This window comes from Fundulus heteroclitus, chromosome 19 (assembly GCF_011125445.2).
Source record: "Fundulus heteroclitus isolate FHET01 chromosome 19, MU-UCD_Fhet_4.1, whole genome shotgun sequence".
NCBI lineage: Eukaryota > Metazoa > Chordata > Actinopteri > Cyprinodontiformes > Fundulidae > Fundulus > Fundulus heteroclitus.
The window spans coordinates 31,745,368-31,759,804 of NC_046379.1; the positions used below are offsets into that span (position 1 = coordinate 31,745,368).

The following is a 14,437-nucleotide window of genomic DNA, read 5'->3' on the forward strand; positions in this document are numbered from 1 at the left end:
AACCACACAACTATATCCTTTTATTCATACTTTGCAAACAATTTATTGATTATCTTTTTGGAGCATACACATTTGAAAATATTTGTTTACCTGAAACTGCAACTTCAGTACTTCAGTTAAATAAATGTTTACAATATACAAAGAAAATACAGGGAGCAGAGTTGTTTTTTTTTTTAGATGTGCATCTTACACAATCAGTGTTTTTTTCTCTTTAGCTTAATCAGAGAGGAAACACCAAAAACTGAATTCTGACCTCCTCACGAGGTCTGAAACAAAGCGAACTGTTGCACACACACAAGCTGAATGTCAGGGCGGAAAAACTAAAAGGATGAAAACGAGAAACAAGCCTGAATTTCTAATGGAGGAACTAAAAAGAAACTCGGTCAAACCAGGCACTGAACTGAACGGACCGGAGGAGGAGATCAGTGTGCCAACGCAAACACACACACACACACACACACACACACCAGCCTGGAGCCTTCCGCCTGAAAACGAAGCCCTGGATGCTCATGTGGTTGTCAGGAGGGAAGCGTGAAAGATGTGAGAGCTTTTTTAGTCCGCATCCTCCAGTGTGAGCCTCCTCCTGCAGCAGGCAGCCTGTCAGTCACTCGCATGGATGTTCTGGCAACACGGACAGATGATTTCGGCGCATGCTCAGTGTGACGGTGGGCGATGCTCAGAGGTCAGTTCAGGTGAAAGCCCTTCTCCATAGTGGCAGCTAACAATCGCTCCCTCATGATATCTTCTGATGAATATTCAGGGAGCTTCAGGTAGTGAACGCAAGTATTTACTGAAGGATAACTGGAGTCCGTTGCATCCACCTGGAGAGGAGGAGTGGAGGTTAATGTCAGCAAATCAGCTCAAAGGCAAACTCAATGAAGCCTTTAAGGGATGCTTGAAGGTTGTAACCAGCCAGAGAGCAAACTCACCTTCCTGACTACAGTGAGGCGTGGGTGTAGGTTGGCGAGGCCACCAGGGGGCAGGGTGGAGCAGCCAGTGGTGAACTGCAGGAAGGCCTTCCTCTCATCAGAAGACATTCCACACAAAACCCGAACAAAGCGCTGGAAGCCGGGGCTGAGGAGGAGCACACGCAACACGATCCTTGGTATCAGGATGGGTTTGTGTCCTAAAGCACCAACTGTGAGTGGGACTGATGCTCTACCTGTCTCTGGTGTAACCCAGCTTTGGTTCAGTGTAGTTGATGATGTCATCAGCGTTCCAAGAAGGCGACTGATTACCACAGAGGACCATCTGCACTTCCTTATGGCTGAAGGAGCTCAGCTTCTCCATCGGGAACACTCGGTTAAAGCCCTCTGAAGAGAAGCGTCAACAACATGAGCGCTGCTCCTTTCCAGCATTCAGACTCTTCACTACATCTGGAAATAAAACACTAAAACTCTCGTTGCACAAAGACCGTGTTGTTAAAGTATTCACGCCCCTTGAACTTGACCAAATGTGTCACATTAAAACCATGACTGTCAATAGATGTAATTTAATAGACTAATAGACACTGTGCAACAATGGAGGGTGTGTCAGCCATCCTTAACTTTTGGTCTGAGCCCATCCACTGGAAGAAACATTTGCAGTGTTCTTTATTTCTCCACAGAGTTTTGCAGGGAGGCCAAAAAATGTCACGGTTGTCTCATCTGACGTTAACATCATCGTCTACAGCATGGCTGGGAGCTAGGCTGGCCTGATCTTATTATTCTTACTGTTTGTAAAGCTAGATTTTACATCACTGCTTCTAAAATAACATACAAACCCATTTCAGTACACATTTAGCCAAATTAGAACATAACCTTATAACTGGATCACTACTTTTTTCAAGAACCAATATTTGATGCAAAAAAGCCATGTTTTGAAATGCCAATAAATGTTGATTAAAGCCTGATATTCTGATAATTTAGATTTAAAGAAAACTTGATTGTTACACGCAGCCGCTTCATCTAACTGAACAGATCAGACGTCTTGAAGCTTTAATCCAGCACATCTACGCTTTACATACTTTTCTAAATGATCCAACTATGTTGGAGAAAAAGTGAAATACTTCCATATATTATAGAACAGGGCTTTATGGTTTCTATATTTAAAAGTGTGGAATTATTTACACTCACTGCATTTTAGAGGAAATTAGATTTTTACACCCTTAAAGTCACATCTGAACCAGAAGGCAATAAAATTAAATTAGAAAACCTTTCTGGATTCAAAGCACGTTGGCATAGCAACAGTAACGCGTGTTCAGCTGGGAGTTTTTTCCTCTCACCTCGTCAGAATGTCTCATTTCAGCACAGATGTGATTTGGCTTTACACTGAAAGGTTGGGCGTCTATAGTAACGATTATCTGTGAAGTTTCACTTTAATACCTGCTATCCAGAGCTCTGTTGATCAATAAACCCACTCATCAGATACTAGCTGCTGCTGCATACACTTACACTCAGACATCTGATATTTTACTCATTTCATCACTAGTTCAGCTGTTTATTTTTTTTTTTATTTTACATGGTTTAATCAGATTTCAATGAATGGATTAATCTGTGCTCTTTCAGATGTTTAAAACTTAGAATGTTTTGAAAAAAGAAAATCCCTGAAAGCAAGCTTGCTCCTTAAAACTACTAGTTACTGATCATAACAGGCATCATGTTTTTGTCTCCTGCACAGTAGAGAGAGGAAACTGACTATTGTGGGACGAAGACGAAGCTCCACGGTCACAGACTGATCTAGGATCAGCTTGGAGTCGGCGCTCCAGCAGGGATTCAGCTGCGATGGTTTCAGACGGCCTGGTTGCCCTGACCTGACAATAAACCCAACGTTTGTGTAATCGTGTGTTCACCTTTGAAGGCCTCCATTTGTTTCTGGATCCCAGTGTGCATACAGAAATCAAACATCAATTCCACGTACTCCTCTGCGTTCTCCACGGTTACCATCTGTGCTCAAACAATCATAGAGGCAGATTCAGTGGAAGGCCTAAGAGCGTCTACACATGCAGTCCATCCTGATGCAGCAGCATTTCAGGACCGTTACCTCGTCATCTCCGTTTGATTTGAGGTCAACTGCAGAAAAGCCATGAACCTTTGATGATGGACAGAACTGGAAGTTCAACCTGAAAGGTGGAGAAACATCAGATCATTTGGTTAAACTCACCCAGCAGCTTTTTATCACCTGATCTAGTCTTCTATAGAAGCTAAATGGTTGCAAACGAGACTGTTCTAGTAGCATCTGATACTTTCTACAGAGAAACTTTCCACATCGTTAATCCAGTATGATGAAACTACTTGTGTCAGAGCAGAATCGGAAAAATAAACCCAGGAGCCCCTTCATGTTTGAGGCCATGTCAGAGGTCAACAAGCCTGCGGCGGACAGCTGGTTAGAAACGCGGAACCTCTTCTAATTTGTTGCTATGTGGCACATTTAGCTTTATTTCAGCATTTGCATAATCACGCTTCTCTGCACAACATTTTCATCTCATTCTATAAACAGATGACAACCCAAAACCCTATTTGTCCAAATAACAACAATAAAGAATAGATATCTTTCCAGGATTTGGGACAATCAACTGATATGAAGAGAGAAGATTGGTCTCAGTTAGCTTTTCTCAAAGGGAATAGTTTGGTTTGGGAATACAACACAGAGGCAACAAACAGCTGAGCTCAGACCTTTGAAGAACATGAGCCCTGTCTCTGTGCTGAAACTGAAACACCATGAAATGGGCTCTGCGCTGCTGTGGCTAATGTTCTGCACACATCTGAACGGCTGTTGGTCTGTATTTTACCCGAGGTCCTCGATGCTAAGAGGAGGTCCAGAGCCCATCGGGTTCCTCAGCATCAAGTCCTGCAGTCTAGTGTTCTTCTCGTCCTCCGACAGACTCTTGCTAGCCAAGATCTGCCTCCTCTTCACAGCCAGCTCTTTCACCTCCTTCAGGAAATGTGCTCTGGAGTAGGAAAAAAAAGGTCATTTTACACATGAGTCCATATTTTCACAGCATCTAGTCTGAGTCATCACTGAGCCCTCATCACTGCAGCATCATCATCTTAGGCTAAAAGGTTGCATTTATCCACGTGTTACACATTTTATAAATTAGCGGAGGACCTCCTGAAGCTACTTCAGCGTTAGGCAGGGATTTCCATTTAAAGTTAAACATATCAGCGAACTTTAGAAATGTATGTTTTCCTCATCGGTGCTGAACTTTTTGGCTGCCTCCAAACTCAGAACAGATACATTACTACCATCCTGAATGTAGACCTGAATGTAGACCTGAATGTAGGCCATTTACAGAGCGAGTCAGTATTTATCGCAGTCCAAACTGTTCTACTACTGATTTAGTGCCTGCAGTGATCAGTTGCCCAACAGTCAGAACAGCATGAATGAGATTCTTCCAGGATTTTCTGTCCCATGGAATGTGGACCTGTTGATCTGACCGCTCCGTACAGAGACACGGCTGTCCATCTATTTTAGGCTTTAGTTATTGGTTCATGGCTGCTGGAAAAGCTTTTGTTGCTGTAGATGAGCTAAATATTCTGACTGATCCAAGTTAAAGGAAAACAAAAGCAGAAACAAATCATGAATGGATGATGACCATAAAAGATCATATTTCTCTGACCTGTGCGGGTTGACAAGCTGGAAGTCGTCCCAGGTCAGGATGCCGTGGTACCAGGCGGGGGGTTTCCGTTTAGGGGGGTCCATGATGAACTCTGACTTTGAGTCCTCATCAAAGCTGCCCACTGAGTAAGTCTCCTGGCTCTCTTCGGTGGACGCCTCTGACTGCACCTCTGACAGCAACGGCTGCAGCAGGGGCCGCTCGGGGCCTTGACCCGGGGCCGAGCCGCGAGACTGGTACAGCAGCTTGCTCATGTTCGACTTAATGTCCCCCATGCAGAGCAGCTTGAAGAAGGGCTGAGAGACCGGCAGGTCCACCAGTCGGTTGTCCTGGATGCACTTGGCCAGAAAAATGCCCAGGAAATGGAAGAGTTTGGTGATGCGCTCCAGTTCCTCGCTGTCCTGTGGAAACGGAGCGGGGAACAGTCCGCAGGAACGCTGCACGTAGAAACCCGGGGGCTTCAGGCCACCTCCCAGGTCCACCTAAAGCCCACAGAGGACAGAGGACACATTAATGCACATGGTCAGCAGCAGCACCAGACTGAGAGCAGAGCTGTGTCTGGTGGCTTTCTAGGGTTCAACCTGGTGCTAACTGCTAAACACAACTAAGCCTTTTACTGCAAGAAAAGTCCCACATGGTCTGAAGTTCTAGCTTCTGGTCCCAGTTTGGTCCTGATACCTCCTCCTCCCACCTTCCATTACAGCGTTTAACACTTCTATCCACCCACTGGACATCAGACAGGCACAGATTTCTGCAGCTGTGGCTACAATGTGGCTCACCACCGTCAGTGTGTGGATGTGTGACTGGATGTGAAGGGAAGCTCTTTAGGCTCCTCAGTCAGGCTCGTTTACCATTTAGCTATCAGAACATCAAGAAAGATCTGGTGTTTACCAGGTCTCAAAATATACCAATATCGAGTGTTCAAAAAACAAACAACAGATTTCACTCTCATTATTAATTAACACATGAAGTCAAAAGTGAAAAACTGTTAGTGAAAAACTAAGAATATGCCCTAAATCCATCAGTTTCCTCCATCTCAGTGGCAGACCTGTGTCTTCTTTAGAAAACAGAGGTTGGGCCAGTCCAATAACCCCTCATGTATTTCTGACTGTACGTGATCACTGGCAAGTCCAGACGTAATATGGGAAATCAACACTAAAATGTCATTTTAAATATAAATCAAATGTGATAGTTGCTGAATTTATGACACATACCGTATTTTTAGGACTATAAATCCGGCAGACAGATGCGCACAGAGCTCAATTTTTATGACCGCATACGTGGAGTCACACTATAAACTTCCCAGTGACAAGAAGTCTTTACATTGAACAGTTTTATATGTGACACAGAGCTCGATACGCAGCATCACAGTAACTCTCTGTTCTCACTGACAGATGTACAGTGGGAGCCTGCTGGAGAAGAAACGACTATGTGCTAAAGTAGCTACAGCCTAGCAAATGTTTTATCATCCCTCCCGTACTTCGTCCTGCTGGCAGCAAGTGTGGGAATTGTAGAAATGTAGGCAAAAGGTATGCTCAATTCTGAAGGGTAAAAGATCCGTGAGCTCACAGTATGCCCGGGTATGTAGGAGCCTGTAGTCACAGCGGACTATACGCATTTATTTAGAATTTATTTATTGCACACAATCCAAGACTACAAACTGACATTTAATCTGGTAAGGCAACTCACCAAGGAGACCAAGTTATTAAAATTTAGAAGTTTTTACTTTTCTGCCACATAATGACAACTATTTAGATATAATTTTCCTATTAATTCTTTCTATAAAAAAAGAAAAGAAATCACAAAATGTGAAAAGCAGCATACATTTTAAAAACCCACCCAAAGCTATTTTTCCAGTCCAACGTGTTCAAAAGAAGCTTTTTAGACATTTGGTATTTTATTGAGATTTTGTTTGAACTGTAGGATGGGTCACAGATCCACTGTTCAGCCTGAAGCAAATAAAATGTTTGGTGAAAAAGTGATCAGCTCTTTGCTAACGCTCGTATTTCCAGTTGATGGTGCGTGTGCGCCCTGAGCGACCCGCCGTTCTGTTCGGGTCGCTTCGGGGTTTAACCGTTTACTGTAAATTATGCAACTGTTTTCTGCATCACAGAAATTATGGGCCCCAGCAACTAGCTACTTTACCAATACCTTATAGATTAGTCAGTCATACAATACGGGGAAAAAAGTTCATTTAGCTCAGAATTTTCTATTTCAGCAACCTGTTCACACTGATTATTGAAAACAAAAAGTGGCCTGAGCAGTGTTACTTTATAAGCACATAAAAGATGTTGGCTGAATCGTAATCTTTTTTCATGTTAACATGAGTTTTTAGACCAACAGCAGTTCTTTCATGAACTTTCATGTTTTTTGTGACTCTGACCTGCCGTGACTCGTCATCGGGGAAGTCGTCATCACACAGCCAGATACCCAGAGATGTTCTCTGAAACTCTGCCGCCACCAGAGCATAAAACTCCAGCGTGGGACCAAGACCCGTTCCCTCCTCACCCTGGAACTCCACCTGAACACAACAAACAGGATTCAGCTTCAGGGTAGACAGAATCCACCGACTACACCAACACCAGTTAGAACCGTCATCAGTTCATCTCCCACCTCTAGCACAGACTTCCTGTCTGCGTGGACCTGCATGACTGACTCCGCCCATTCCATCATTGAATCTCCTCGGGGGACCTTGACCCGCTCGTGTTTAAGCCGGCCCACCCGGAATTCTCCAGGGTCGTCCCGCCGCACCGTGGTGGACGGCCGCGAACGCTCCATAGTTGCCTCCCGTCGGTTCTGGAGCCAAACGATGGCTCTGTGGATGCACAAAGGTCAGAGGTCAGTCTCACACTGTCAGAGACAAAAATCAGCACCAAGTATAGCTGCTCACAGTAAGACCCTATTTACACTGGATAAAGACCTGGCTCCAGTTAAAAAGAACACAAAAAGCTTAACTGTGGATATTCTTGATAGGCTCTCAGTGAGGACGTCTGACCTGAAGCTAGAGACCAGTAGCCCCCCACCCCCCCCCCATTACCTCAGACAGTTATTGCAATGCTCTTCAGACTCACCTGGAGGCTCCAAAAGCAGTGCAGGTGAAATACAGCTGTCTGGTCTCAAAGGGGATCAGGAAGGGACATTTGGAAGTGAGCTGTTCACACCAGTCAGGCAGAGCTCCGCTGGCAACGGCCAACGGCTCCTGAAAGGTTTGATCACATAACAACAACTTTACACACCCTTAACAGTTAGCTTGGTATGTCAGTTTGCATTAATTATACCACATTCTCAGACAAATGAACCAACACATTTATAACAAACAGACAAGTTTTCTGCTAACTAAAAGTCCAAGACCCCTGAACTGATCTGAAAGAACTGATTTACTGACCACACCAAGAATTAGGTAGATTCTTGGTGTGGTCAAAACTTCAAAACAGTCCTAACATACATAAAAATATCATCTATGAAGTCTATAATAAAAAAAAAAAAACACTGGCTGTGATGAGCACAGTGGGCAGCATTATGGTTGGAGGACAGACATGACGACACATCTTTGTGCTCTAGAACGTTATAGAAATGGAAAAAGAAATTAAAATTAAAAAGAAATAAGATGAAAGGAACTTTAAAAAAACATCACTGATCTCAGAAACCTCCAACTTTCCTCAGATCCTACCAAATCACCAGAACCTGGAAGGGAGTAGTGAAGAAACTGACCTCAATCTGCTGCAGGACCTTGGTGGTGATCTTCTTGCTGGTGAACTCCTGTGGTGATGCATTGAACTGCAGCTCCTCAACATCTGCACACAGTTTGAAAAGAAAAAGTCAGAAAATGCCAAACTGGGCTTTTTCAGTATATTCCTAAACCAAGAACTCCTTTCTTGGTTTTTGTCACATTCATAGAGACTCTGATCTGAATAAAACAACTAGAATCTGACTGGTGCGCGTATAGCCAGTTCACTGATGCACAAAACTGAAAAAAGGATGGAATGACTCCCATTTCTGAGCTCATGTATTTACTACCTCAGTACCAACACATTTTAACACTTTCTGCTGCAAGTTTTTAGTGACTGGGATTTTTATGTAATAAAAAAAAGGCCAGGAAACATCTAGGCCAGGGGTGTCAAACATACGGATCCGGCCCGCCGAACAATGTAGCCCGGCCCTGTGGCTAAATGCATTATCATTATTAAAAAAAAAAAAAAAAAAAAATTTTTTTTTTTTTTCCAGTGTCCTGTCTGGCAATGTGGCAATAAGATGCCACAAAGAGCTCATCAGATTTGACTTTCACAAGTGGACAAGATAAAAGGAAGAGAATGATAAAACAATTATTGAAAAAAACATGTACTTTGTTTAATTGAAAATATGCAGTTCCTATATTGTCCACGAGGGGCGCTGTGTTTTAATTAGCAGATTAAGCTTCAGGTGTGGAAAAATTCAAATCATTTCTTAATTTTTATCTGATGTATTTTGTCATGCAGGACAGTGTTTTTAAGTTCCAAAAAATGTGAATAAATGTTTTTCAACATTGTATAATCACTGTGATCAGTTCTTATGCATAATGCACAAGTAAATGTTTAACTGAGTAAAAGTATTGTTGAAATTGCACATGCTTTTCTTAAAAACGCTAAGGTTATTCATAATATATTGTGTAAAAGTGAAATTAACTTAATATAAAAATCAACAACAAGTCCACTTTTATTAGTTCTATTTAATCTTGCAATGAGTTTACTCGTGTGGCCCTCTTGAGATCAGATTAAGCTGTATGCGGCCCCTCAACCAAAATGAGTTTGACACCCCTGATCTAGGCTAACTGTTCTGCCTCTCCTGTGTGGCTCGCAGCGACTTGGCTGATCTGTCAAAGTTTTAACTGCAGTTAGTCGGGCATGTATTTGAAAGATTATTCTGAAAAAGATATTAACTGCCGCCTCTGTTCAATGTCTTTATCTAGCAGATCCATTAGGGGGGGCACGGTCAAACCAGAACAAGTCCATTTCACTTGCTGACACAGCACCCCATGCTACTCTTTTTCAAGTTTAAACAATGAACAGTAAAAACAATGAAGTGATAAACCAAGATGGGTGACCTGTGCAGAGCAGCAGAAGAAAACTGTTTGATAGAAGTTAAACAACATGATCCCCTCTTTCATGAAGAGGACCTGCGTGGATATCTCCTTACACCTGAGGAAATCTAACAGATGAATGAAGCGTACCCTCCTGTAGTGTGCGTGCGTTAGAGACAGAGTCACTTCCAATGATGTAGAGGATGCGCAGCAGCTGCAGGACGTCCTCCATCCCACATGCGTTCTGGCTGCAGCCAGCTTTAGCTTGGGCCGCCTCTCTGACCCAACCCAGGATCTCACTGCTCTGACTGACGAACAGAGAGCTCGGACTCAGACCGCCGGAACGTCCCCCGACCCCTGTGCTGTGTTCAAACAACTCCTGCAGACAGGCGTGAATCAGAGAAGAGAGTCAGTAAAGTAAATGCTTCCCAACATGCAACAGAGGCTGTGATGAGTGTGATGTACCGTCTTGCCGCTGTCCTTTTCTTTTTCTGAGTCTTTCAGCTCTCTGTACATGATCCTGCAGGGCAGAACAGACAAAGTAAGAATGCATATGTGTGAAGCGTGAGTTGGGTCAGGTTCTGGTGGTCTTCTCTCTTACGTGTATGTGGGCTCCCAGATGCGTCGAAGCTTATCGGTCTTCACAGAGCCGTTGCAGGAGAGCTGCAGAAGCCGCTGAACGTAGTAGAAAATGGTCAGCCTGTAACTGGAGAGAGGAAGCTCAACCTCTCTTGTTGTACCCAAGCCAGGAACCTGGACACACACAAAAAAATATATAGCAACAAAAGTCTTTTTCCTGAGGAAAACGTTGGGACACCCTACCCCGTTATATCTAGTGTCTCCCCTTATGGCTTCAATAACTTCCTCATATCCATCAACCATCTCTGACGTCAGTCTGAAGAACGATTCTTCCACTCCTCACCTTCAGCTAGGAGATGTCTGACTGGTACCAGAATTTTCTATTTCTTAATTTTAAACCAGTCCATTACTTTGGGTCATCAGCTATGTTTTCATGAATAAAATGCCCTTGATCAGTCTGAAATGTGTTTGGACTGAAAAAGCAAAACAAGCCCCTCAGCATCAGTTATATGGGCATAAAATCAATGAATGCGATCATGACGTACGTCTACCTGCAGCAGGCTTTACTCAGGGTACAAGCACTGTGACATGTAGAGTCCAAACATCAGTCTCAACTGGAACACAATGTTGTTCTGTTTAAGTTTAATCCAATCACAGTATTCAGATTGGCGTGTTTACAGGATGTGTTTTTATTCCAATCGGCCCTTCATTCCGATTACCGTATTTTCTGTCCTCCAGACCCTGATGTCTCAGGTGCTGGAGGACATCAGGGTCTAATTTTCTCACTCTACTGATTTCTACTGTTCTCCAGTTTTGCATTGTATTACATTGAAATGACTGTTGTCAGTTCAGCTTTTAACTTTCTGTTCTCTCTCTTTTATCTTCATAGTAGGTACACCTGGTCTGGCGTTCTGTTAACTGTGACATCATCCAGAGAAGACGGCTCACCCGCTACTACCATCTAATGTAGAACAGATTACTAGATCAATGTGTGCTTCTGTGCTTGTTTGTCTCTCTTGTTGTGTCTCTGCTTCTGTCTTCTGTAACCCCAGTCGGTCGAGGCAGATGACTGTACATACTGAGCCCAGTTCTGCTGGAGGTTTTCCTTCCCGTTAATGGGGAGTTTTTCTTCCCACTGTCGCTTCATGCTTGCTCAGTATGAGGGATTGCAGCAAAGCCATGTACAATGCAGACGACTCTCCCTGTGGCTCTACGCTTCTCCAGGAGTGAATGCTGCTTGTCGGGACTTTGATGCAATCAACTGGTTTCCTTATATAGGACATTTTTGACCAATCTGTATAATCTGACCCAATCTGTATAATTTGATTGAACTTGACTTTGTAAAGTGCCTCGAGATAACATGTTTCATGATTTGGCGCTATATAAATAAAATTGAATTGAATTGAATATTAATCGCTCTGGCATATAAATCACATCAGTCAAAACATGTGTCATAAGGAGGAAAAAAAAACAAACATACAAGTCACACTGGACTATACACATTTATCTAGACATTTATTTCACACAACCCAAGACTGAAAACTGACATTTAAGCCAATTTATTAAATTACACAGCTGCATCCACAACCGGCTGAATAACGTGGAACATAACTGGGAAGATGGATGGGATAAATTAGCAAGTCCAACAGGCAAGCTTCTGGCCAGCGCATTTCAGCGTAACGCCCCCCCCCCCCCCCAGCAGCCCACTGCTCCTTAGGGGGATGGGTTAAATGCAGAGTTAGGGAGATCGTCCTGTAACTGGCGGGTTGCCAGTTCGATTCCCCGCTCTGACCGTCTCAGGTGTTGTGTCCTTGGGCAAGGCACTTCACCCACATTGCCTGCTGGCGGAGGTCAACGGGTCTGGTGGCACCAATGTATGGCAGCGTCACCTCTGTCAGTGCGCCCTAGAATCAGCTAGGGCACACTTGCTGATTCTAGTATGCCTAAGCTGACATACATGCTATGTAAAGCTCTTCATCAAGCTAACATAGCTTGATAAAATAAAGAGCTTTACAAGTACAAGCCATTGACCATAACTGATCAGGCTGAACAATGTTGCAGATAGTAGAATGTTCACATCTTCTCCAGAAGCTTGGGTGGCGTGAAATAAACCCTTATTTAGCTAATGCCAGTGATCTAAAGAGAGCAGAGCGTGTCCTTTAATCTTACCTTAAGCGTAAGGGCAAGGTGAGGAGAAGGAGCACACTCCACTTCTTCCCGAGCCTCAGATCGAGGGGTTCCTACAGCAAAGGAGAAACTCTTTTATTCAAATACATTCAAAGACTAATACCATTTTTACAATATATGGGATCCGAAAGAATTATTGTAACAAATATTTAAACATTAATGCCTGTGGTTGAATATGCTTAACAGAAATTGTCGTCCTGTTTTTAACTCCTCTAATCTGATCATGCCCCATTTCAATCCAGTCATATTTCCAAGCCCACTACTAAACCCTCCAGCCTCAGGAGTGCCTGGATTTGATAATGCAGTTTGGTTTCCCTGTTTGTTTTCTTCCTCTGCTTGTAATTGGATCAGAACCACTTTAAAAATGATCAGATGGTGCTTGCAAATATCAGTGTTGGTGCCGAGCTGCAGCACAAACCGTTTTGGACACATATTGATCCACACAGGTGCAAAAGGATGTTCAGCAGTAGGGCTGCATGATGAATGTTGAAATGAAAACTTCACTAAACACAGCGAGAGCTTGATCTCCTCTGAGCTCACAGCAAACACATTCACATATATTACAGCTATTTAAGTCGTCCTATTATTCGCCAAAACGTTCATCTGGAACTAGTTTCTTTGTTCAGACACTAGCTGGTGTTTAGCATTGTATGGATGCCATTTGTAAATAAATGGAAAAGCTGACAGCAATGTAGAAAAACAAAGATTAAAATGATAGTCAGCCTCTCGCCAAAAGTCAGAACTGATGGTGGTACATTGGGTGCACACACATACCAGGGGAGGGGATCTCTAGGTCAGTGGTCTGTTGGACATTAGTTCTTCCTGGTCGGGGGTCAAATGCAGGAACCAAAGCAGAAAATTGCCTTTTGAGGACAAAATCATCGTCCCACGTCCTCCTGCGTCCTCCTTTTGTCTCATATTCTTCCTCCTCCTGCAACGCAGAAATTAGACTCATTACATGATCTGACGTCATGGCAGAAGCCACAGCAGTAACAAAAAAAAAAAACTTAAAAACAGAACCTTCCCTTAGTGTCCCATAGCGGGGAAACAACACTACAAACCAAACAGGTTCTTTACTCACCAGGACCTCCTCATACTCCTGATCCTCCTGATTGTCATCTTCGTTTTCATCGTCGTCGTCATCAGGCTCAGGGAGGTCCTCCTCATCATCCAGCTCTGCCAGCAGCGTATTGGCCCGACAGCTGTCCAGGAAGTCTGAAGGTTTACAGAAACACCCGTTAGTACAGAGTAAAGAGTGGCCTGGTTTACTTATGATCACACTGACTGGGAAAATACATTCCACCACTTCTGAAATGCTTTTATTCAAAGTTATCAACTGAGGAGCACATTTAGTTCCAATACAGACGTAATCTGTGTTTGAGACATTAAACAGTTTAAGCACTGTATTGAAATTCCAAACTCACTGTTTTTTTCCCCACGATATAGTTTTACTGCTAGATCGGAGCTGAAGCTACAGCTGGCTCCCAACTAGCTTCTGTTCTTTGACATTTAAAAACAGCATTACAGACAGGATTAACGCAGTCTGAAGCAGGGCACATAGATTCTATGTGGAGATTATTAAAACTGTGTCTATAAACCCAGAGGCACAAAAGGCACCAAGAGATTCAGTTAAAACCTGATCCTGAACGCAGCCCTGTGCAGTGAACTTCAGGATGATGAGCTCATGATATTCCACTCCTTCATTACTCTTTAACCCCACAGGTGTGATTGCTGTGCTGTTTTGTAGAATAAAAGAACTAACCAGGTTAAGATTTAAACCTGGCTAAGACGTCATGTGGGTCGCTGGTCTCTAAAATCTCGCCTCCAGCTCCCCCTGCTGTTAGAGGTTGGTAAGGTTTGTGGTTTCAGCAGTGGAGAAAAATAACTGACAGGATTTGACCTGGAACCAGTTTGTTGGGAAAAAACTTCTTTGTTTTATGGAACATTTGCTCCATAAAATCCTGTTTCTTAGCTTGACTGCTCTTTGAGCCGCTGCAGCTTTCGATTGATCTGACCTGTCA

At 43.4% G+C, this 14,437-nt stretch overlaps 1 protein-coding gene across 5 annotated transcripts in view; it reads right to left on the minus strand.

Annotated features, from left to right (window-relative positions):
• Nucleotides 1-14,437, minus strand: part of hectd1 (HECT domain containing 1) — a 50,764-nt gene continuing 36,327 nt past the window's right edge. For 3 of the 5 annotated variants that reach the window (XM_036150652.1, XM_036150654.1, XM_036150651.1), the window contains exons 28-43: nucleotides 13,191-13,631; nucleotides 12,399-12,469; nucleotides 10,252-10,403; nucleotides 10,116-10,170; nucleotides 9,801-10,029; nucleotides 8,306-8,388; nucleotides 7,666-7,793; nucleotides 7,208-7,409; nucleotides 6,978-7,115; nucleotides 4,598-5,076; nucleotides 3,770-3,928; nucleotides 3,022-3,100; nucleotides 2,831-2,924; nucleotides 1,163-1,313; nucleotides 930-1,074; nucleotides 1-821 (exon numbers count right to left, since the gene is read on the minus strand). In XM_036150652.1, the coding sequence (XP_036006545.1) occupies nucleotides 684-821; nucleotides 930-1,074; nucleotides 1,163-1,313; nucleotides 2,831-2,924; nucleotides 3,022-3,100; nucleotides 3,770-3,928; nucleotides 4,598-5,076; nucleotides 6,978-7,115; nucleotides 7,208-7,409; nucleotides 7,666-7,793; nucleotides 8,306-8,388; nucleotides 9,801-10,029; nucleotides 10,116-10,170; nucleotides 10,252-10,403; nucleotides 12,399-12,469; nucleotides 13,191-13,631 (2,744 nt within the window). In that variant the 3' untranslated portion in view covers nucleotides 1-683. The remainder of the gene's footprint in view (nucleotides 822-929; nucleotides 1,075-1,162; nucleotides 1,314-2,830; nucleotides 2,925-3,021; nucleotides 3,101-3,769; nucleotides 3,929-4,597; nucleotides 5,077-6,977; nucleotides 7,116-7,207; nucleotides 7,410-7,665; nucleotides 7,794-8,305; nucleotides 8,389-9,800; nucleotides 10,030-10,115; nucleotides 10,171-10,251; nucleotides 10,404-12,398; nucleotides 12,470-13,190; nucleotides 13,632-14,437) is intronic. The other 2 variants (XM_036150655.1, XM_036150653.1) reach the window with 1 other exon arrangement.